General features: G+C 43.3%; 1 protein-coding gene across 1 annotated transcript; it reads right to left on the bottom strand.

Annotated features, from left to right (window-relative positions):
- Positions 1-336: 336 nt before the first annotated feature.
- Positions 337-7,169, bottom strand: il34 (interleukin 34). Its single transcript, XM_084673169.1, has 8 exons — positions 6,632-7,169; positions 6,071-6,142; positions 5,666-5,817; positions 3,694-3,797; positions 3,521-3,598; positions 3,247-3,426; positions 2,338-2,503; positions 337-1,161 (listed from the first exon to the last, which is right to left on the bottom strand). The coding sequence occupies exons 3-8, from the start codon at positions 5,709-5,711 to the stop codon at positions 1,112-1,114; spliced, it is 624 nt and encodes a 207-aa protein (XP_084529295.1). The 5' UTR covers positions 5,712-5,817; positions 6,071-6,142; positions 6,632-7,169; the 3' UTR covers positions 337-1,111.
- Between the last annotated feature and the right edge of the window lie 1,049 nt (positions 7,170-8,218).

The following is an 8,218-nucleotide window of genomic DNA, read 5'->3' on the forward strand; positions in this document are numbered from 1 at the left end:
GTTGAAACTGTCTGAAGTAATGGTAATCTCAAATTTGGCCTGAATTGGTATAAATGAACACATGAATGTCAACCTGACTACATAATAAATTGACTTGACTCCATTATACACCTGTCCCTTTGATGATGAAACCATTATTCAAATGTGTATTACCAAGCAACACTTCGGGAGGATGTAATGTATCACACGATATTGCTTATTTATGCATCAGCCTAGCGTTGAGCAATACTTTTTATTAATTGACAAACACACCATTGTGTCATACTCAAAAGATCATGGTTAAGACGTTCAATAATGTCGGACAATAACTGTAAGCATTACAATGAACACAATTGGTGAGCAGTGACACACTTTTTAGAAGGTTGTCATATACAATAAGCATAATACATAATAAGCCTAAATAAATAATGTCAATATTATAACAATCTATAATCTCATGTATAAAAACATTTTCAATTTTATGTTAAGCAACAATCCAACTCTACTACTACTGACAAGGTGTAGTATCTCTCAGATCCTCGACCTTTAGGGGTGATGGAGCTCAAGCTCAACTCTCTCCTATCCCTGTGTCATAGTGCAAGGGTTATGTAATGACAGAAGGAATCTGTTTTGGCATTCATTCACTAACTTATCCAGCAAGTCAGTGCAACATATGTATGTAAGCTCTAAAAACAAAGAGTCAAAACACATGATCACATTGCTGCTTCATCAAAATATGTACACATTTAAAACAGAAACAAGCTTACTTCTATAAAGTTTGCATTGTTTGATCAAAATTTGCGATGAAAACAATTGTTCCCTGAATAGCAAACACTATTGGTTGACCAAAAAATAAAAGGACTGCAATTGTCTCTTGTTAAGCATATAGCCAACTGCAGTAAATAGCTGATAAAAAATTCACCTTGAAAATACACTACAATACGCTTTGTCTCTGGAGAGGTGCGGGGAACATCAACACAAGGAATACAGTTGAGGAGGACAAAAATGATGGTGAACATGATGCTGCGTACTGGTTGACTGTTAAGTGGAGGTAACGGTTATGAGCCTTTTACGCAATCACCAGAGGGAACCATAGGCACTGGAAACGAGGAACAGTGTAACAGCACCCTCCTCAGGTCTGGTGCTCGCTCTTGTGCCTTAGCCAATGAGAAACATTACAATCTGAAAGATGGAAACAACAGTGGATAATATCAGTGTTTGTCTGTCTTCACAGTTCAGTATATATCTCCCGATACACGACGTGTGTTATGGTTCATGGAGAATGGGGAACACTCACTCAGATGACATTCAGGTCAGTGGATTGATGAGTTTGGATGGTAAACGCTCTAGCCTAACCTAGACTCACAAGCATGTGTTGGACACGAGTGCTGTTTCTGGACCGTATCACATGTTGTGGTTGAAATGGAGCACCTTGGGATGACAGCCCAAAGGAAGGTGAGATGTGAGAGACCAAGATAAACTGTTAAGCAGCATATTGGCTCTTAGTGTCCTGAAATAGCCCAGGCTCCTCTCTGTCCAATTGACATCTCAAACCCTAACCAACCTCAACCATCTACACATAGTATAGCGGATCACAGCTGTAGGATTATAGGTAAACAGTAACCCTGATGGAAAGCCCAGCAGCGACGTCCTGAGGAACACTGCAGCCAAGTTTATTTAATAATACACTTGGTTCCACCACACATGAAAGATTACAACAACAGTGTGTGTCTGACATTTACAGTGTGTTATTTAGCAGACGCTCTTATCCAGAGCGACTTACAGTAAGTACAGGGACATTCGCCCTGAGGCAAGTAGGGTGAAGTGCCTTGCACAAGGACACAGTCGTTTGGCACGGCCAGGAATCAAACCAACAACCTTCTGATTAATAGCCCGACTCCCTAACCGCTCAGCCATCTGACTCCGAGACAGCTAAACCAGTCCAGTGAGTTTGTCATACAAGACAAATTCACAGTGTCTTGCTACATCCTCCTTTCACTTGTGGCATACAATTACAAACTGGTTTTCAAGTTGCAGGAGACCTTATTACAGTATCAACTAACCTGGAGAAGTACTGGATCACAGGAAGACTAGGTAGACACATGATTGGAATTTCAGCTATGTATGTTGTATAATATGTTTTTCTATACACTTTCTATAAACTTTTTAGTAAAACAGGTCATGACAAAACTACACTTGGAAGAGAACAGAGTTGTAGTGAGGGGGCATAGAAAAAAGTACAAAGCCTGAAGTAGATTGAACAATCCATTTTTCTTTCAAGATAAGGTCTAGATGTATAGAAGTGCTGTATAGTGTATAGGTGCTAGGCTGTATATATTGTGTGTGTTGTTTTCTCACAGTTAGGTTCCTCAGGGTACTGGATGGAGAAGCAGTCGGAGAACAGGCAGCGCATGGTGCGGTAAAAGTTGTCCAGCAGAGACTTGGGTGTGACGAATGTCCAGCCAGGATAGTCAGGGTCCTTTACCCTGTCACATATCTCCTGGATACGTTCCGGTGGCTCCCACTAACACAAATAAAACAAAATCCAACTTGGTTTGTACGGTCCTTTAAATAAATAAAAAAATGTACAAGCAATGTTACTAAAGGCTCCATATGAAGCCTAGCCTGGCTGCCAGCCCAACTTCGCCCCGTCCACAAAAACATTTGGTCGGGAAGTTGGGTCTGGAGGGTCTCGTATTGGGAACAACTATATAAAACCAGGATCTGGGCGGACCAATGAAATTGCCAGGGCGGGCTTTATACGATGATGGACAGATGATCAATAGTAACGTAATCAACAACGTCACGAAAGAGCCCTTGGGCTGAATTCGTTTTCAACAAACAACATATTACGTTACTCTGATTGGTTGTAGGTCTATCCAATTGAGCGAAGAGGCATTTGTTTTACGAGTTCGGTTGAAACACGCCCCATAGTCACAGCCCAACAGAGAGTTTTCAGACTCATATTCTGACTAGAATTTTGAGTATGACAACGTCAGGCTATATGAAGCCCACACAAATTCACAAACATGCACAAGTGCAGGTGTGTTCTCGATATGTATTGGCTCAGAAATGGCTCTAATATGTGTGGTATGACAGAATGCTAAGATGATCACATGTAGAAAGACAGGTGAGGAGAAGAGATTTTAATTCCAGAGTGCTGCAGCAAATGGTTTAGCTGGGTTTGATATATCACACATTGCTCTTAGTGTGGGAAGATGTGAAAAGGTAGCAAGGTGTACTGGGGGTCTGTCCTGAATAGCCTACCTCATCAGGGGAGGGCAACACCTGCTGCACCTTCAGGAAAAGGTCTTGCAGGCTAAACGTGTAGCGATACGACGGGTGACGCTCAGGGAGGACATGAAGAATGTGCTTGAGAACTTCCTTGTTCACCAACAGCCACACTTCCTGGAGGTCTTGGTCCTCTAACCCTTCTACTTGTGACTTCTGAGAGGAGAGGAACATTGAAAAGATTGAATATACGACTATACAAATATCCAAAAAGTGACTTATATGTAAGCACCATCTTGTGAGCACTCACCAGTCGAGTGATATTGCGAGGTTTGAAGACCTCCTCATAATGAACCCGGATAGTATAATTGATTGGAAAATTATGTTTCTGTTAGAAAGAAAGGGAATATATTTCCATGTCAAACACCAAGATGTGCTGTATTATGTGGAAGTTGACTGTGTTTTCAAAAGTCTTCCTCCTACCATATAGCGCCGCCGTTGTGTGAGGTTGGTATTCAGAGTCCTCAGTGAGGTGCACAGCGTTGGTGACGACGGGGCAATCAGGACTGGCAGTACCCACACACACCCTACAGGGGGCGTAACAGAGCCTGTTGGTTATCATGGCCTAAAACACTGAGTTAGAATAGGCTATATGCACGCCCACTTCCGCATTTCAACTGAGCCAGCTTGTTTACTTCCAGAGAATATATGCTAGAGACCTGGTAGCATATTTGGTATGCCATTGGTATGCCATAGAGGGGCGTTTTGGAGACGCTGAAAACTAATGCGTGATGACACAGACACAGTCATACCTGATGTATGGGCAGACAGGCAGTTAGGAACAGATGCCAAACAGAGGCAACATTATGGTATGGGTTGAGGATTATACCACAGAGATGTTTCTCCTCTGAGTGTGTGCATGTGTGTGTGTGTGTGTGTGTGTGTGTGTGTGTGTGTGTGTAGCCTGCAGTTTCCATCAGACTCATCTTTCTAAGTATCAAACTCATCTAGCAGAGAGGCTTGGCTCAGACAGATTATGACACACACCTTCATCTATGTACATACAAAATCTCAGTCTAATTTCCATAATAACCTAAGAGACTCCATCAGAGTAATGTGTATTTAATTTGGGTTGGCCAGCAGCTAAGCCGTTCCTCAGTCGGCCAGGTGAGGTCAGGAGAACATTCATGCTCTTCTGCTGGAAAAGGAGCATTGTAATGGGGTCCTACGGTTGGGCCCCAGATCGACACAAGACATGAGCAGCCAAGTAGCTTAGCTGTGACTGTACTGTACACAGCCTTAAGGCTTTGGTGGTGGTGCCTATCCACAGCTGTCTATCTGCCTACGTGCCCGTCATGAGTAGATGTCAGGCTGGTTGGAAGCAGTGTTTGGAGGCTGTGGTATGAGGCTGTGGTTCAGGCCTGGTCCCCAGAGGGCTGCATAAGCATCAGCGTTCTCCGACCTCCTCCTCTTACGATCGAACCCACTTCAGACTGAGGAATGCCGCACTCAGCAGAGACAGGGGTCAACGGACAATATCTATATAGCCCTCTAGACGTGTTTCCACTTTTAAAAAATTATTCTTCTTTTATTGCCATGACGAACATACTTTTACTCTATTGGTCTTTTCTTCTTAGTCGTTCTCTCTTTCTCAGGTCCTTATTGATACCCCGATGCTATTACCTCGCTATACTTTTGTCACTCTTTCTAAACGGATGTGGTTAAGTACACACTCAATACAGCTACATCTCACTTTCATTTCAACGGAAACATGACATAGGCAGAATATCACAATCTACCCCACAGATACAGTTGTATCTCTCTGTCTCTCTCTAAAAGGAATTCAGATCGGACTAATTAGCTTTATTGCAATTTGCCTTTGTTCTAAGAGCACTTTAAACAACAGAACATTGTGACCATCCATCATGCTAACTCCAGAGACTGGATCCATTGATATTAATCTGTTACTGTAGTGGATATTTTAACAGTACACAGTCCCTCTATTGGCTGATTTAGAATCACATGACACACTCTTGACACAATCTGTCCATCCTTAAGAAACTTCTATAGCCCAGTGACTGAACGTGTTCTATTGGAATCCCATAGCTGTCCACACACAGCTGTGACTCCTCAACTGGAGGAACCTCTTAGATCAGGGCTGGTGAGCGGGCGGGCGGGAATGGAGGAGTGGGTACGGCGTCTTTGTCTACCCCAGCCTGCTGCCAAACACCCAGAGCTTCTGACTCACTCGCCTGGGAGCCAGGGAGGGAACTCCAGGAGAAATGCAGATCGAGGAACACAATTCTTTACAGCGGCCCCACAGCCTTCTGCAGTCTGGGGTAGTGAGCCTTTCTCTTTCCAGACCAGTGTGAGACGACCCTGCCTCATCATTGGACCCTGACCCTTATTTTTTAGGCACCCCTCTTTCCAATCTCCCCCCAAGAGATGCTCTTACCTAACAGCCCCCAGAAGAGGACGGTACAGGGGGACGTCTGTACCATAATGCTGTGCTCTGGCCTCTGTGGTTGGTCACAGGAACTGTCACTTGATAGGAGGACACTCAGGCTGCTAGCAGGAAGCGGGTCTCTATCTGTGACCTGTGTCTCCCTGCAGGAAAATACAGACAAACAGACAGACAGAAATGTAGAGAGACAGAAAGGCAGAGACAGTCATACTCATGTCCATGTCCAGATGCTCTGTGAAGCAACAATCCAAAGATACTGTACAGTACAGCATATCATTTCATAGTCAGAAAGACATTTGATTGATACTTGCATTACTAGGCAAATTATTTTTCATCAAAACCGTTTGGCACAGTTTCTTCCCACATGAACAATCATTTACCTTGTGAGTGACTCACCAGATATATATTCTTCTTATCCTCTTCAATTTACACCTTTCTTCTGATCTTGTATTATTCTGGATAGGATTACTACGGAGCAAATCAAAATTGAGTTAAAAACTGAAGTCACCTAACAAAAATGCCTACTAATGTTCTACTGCATAAATGAATTTTGAAAATGTAACGGCTAAATGATGGTTGACTGCCTTTCATTCTAAATGCTTCATGGTAGGCAATAAACATCTCTTAACAGTCTGTTTTTGAGACAGTTGTGTAGCCTATAGGCTTATTTAAATGATCCTATGTAGAGGACTAGGCGATGATGATCCTAACAAAAATTAAGCGTTTAAATCAAACTGCGCGTGCATCTTCTGTTACTTAACACTACTATAACATCCCTGTATGTCCCATAATCAGTGGTTTTATATAAAACAGGACAAACTGTAGCTACACAAAATCAACAATCTGTTGAGTCCTTAGATTGCAAATACGCAGTGGCCGCATTACAATTCAGATTATAAACAAGAGTTAAGATTTGAGTCTCACATATTCTAACATAATCTTGAGATCCACACACACCTGTAGCTCCATCGAGGGTCGTAATGTCCGTAGAGCTGTTCGGTGACTGGCCGGAAAGTGTCTCCTTTCTCCTAGCACGGTTGCGCAAAACACATGGCCATTGCGCACACACCCACAGACATAGCCTAAAGTTTCAGTTAGGTACAGTTTATGTCCCACGCGACCTGTATCCCGTATAAATAATCCGGTACGGCAACACACAATTAAATTGCACTATCAATAAGAGAAATCCACGTGACAATGCACAATTAATGCAAGCTGGCAAGACCAACGCAAAGCTGATGTTTCTCTATCGAAGAACTGATCTTTTGTAATCTTGTAGCCTCTACTTGCCTGTCCTCTAATGCGGGACTGTGGTAGAAGGGTGCGCAGAAGGCAGTGATGTCACGGATATGGTTTGAAAGCCCAATTTTACTTTCACTTTAGACTTAGCCTTACTCTTAATATGCCATGGTGCGAAATTGGTGGGCTATAGCCTACTACGAGGCCTCGTCAATAGTTCATGGGTCTGCAACTCGAATATAAATATGTAATTCGACTACTTGCACAAAACTCCAGACAGGCCACGACTGTAAACCAAATTAGAAAATGTTTGGACTTATGTTCCCCACAACGTTCTGCGAAACCCACAGGTGAGCTACACACGCACTAGTGCTTTGCCAGCGCGCTAGGTAGGCTAGAGCAGAGGGGCACTGACGGTACACCTAAATGTAATTTTCGAACTTGAAGCCGGATGGCGAATCAATATTTCGGATGTGCTGTAATCGGCTGCCTGTTGCAGTGTAACAATTGAGATTGGTTATGCGACACAACCCACCTGTCGCCTCACACGATGAGGTTTGATCAATATGTATAATCAGCACATCAACATAATATATTCATTTGGCGTTCATGACACTGTCTTCACCCAAAGCGACGTAGGCTACATTAGAGTATTTTAACCTGGTGACACTGCGCTGATACCCTCAACAGTTAATCACAATGACTGGGCCATGGAAAATACTTCACCTGTGGTAACACATTAATGACAATTATTCTTATGGGGTTACGGAGGGGGATTCCAAAATCCCAAACCACGTCACAACACCATGGCCGGGGACATCCGATGGGAAATCCCCGAGGAGACGTTGGCCTCTATGAGGGGCCAGGGGTTAAAGCTGGCTGCCCAAAAAATACTTGCCTTTCATCCCACTTTGAACATAGATCAAATAATACTTTAACCACTACCTATAACATGCATATCTAGATGGTCATCTCCTATGCACACCACAGCGGTCAAGGACTTCCTGCTCACTGGCCAATGGTAGCCAGTGTGGTTGGCATTAAGGATGCCAATGCTTGTGGTCATATACCACTGTTCCTAAGGAAACCAATGTAATAAGTACAAACAACTGGGATGGTACACTGGTCACACAGATACAAATAAACAACCTCATGACATGACTTAAAAAGCATCTCTTTCATGCCTACCAAGGTCTGAATATGATGACTGTCAGTAAACACCCTTGACTGTCCTGTCTTGCACAGTTGTCACTCCAAGAAGAGATGGCTCATGTTCTGCAGGCCACAGTTGGGGCATTCTGTGTA

This window comes from Hypomesus nipponensis, chromosome 14 (genome assembly GCF_054491055.1).
Source record: "Hypomesus nipponensis isolate SF chromosome 14, ASM5449105v1, whole genome shotgun sequence".
Taxonomy (NCBI): domain Eukaryota; kingdom Metazoa; phylum Chordata; class Actinopteri; order Osmeriformes; family Osmeridae; genus Hypomesus; species Hypomesus nipponensis.

Excerpts from the sequence above, each read along its gene's own strand:
- il34 (XM_084673169.1), bottom strand. The coding sequence starts at position 5,711 with ATGGTACAGACGTCCCCCTGTACCGTCCTCTTCTGGGGGCTGTTAG. Across the intron at positions 3,798-5,665 it reads CCTCTTCTGGGGGCTGTTAG|GGTGTGTGTGGGTACTGCCA; the intron begins GTAAGAGCATCT and ends CGCCCCCTGTAG. Across the intron at positions 3,599-3,693 it reads CACAACGGCGGCGCTATATG|AAACATAATTTTCCAATCAA; the intron begins GTAGGAGGAAGA and ends TCTTTCTAACAG.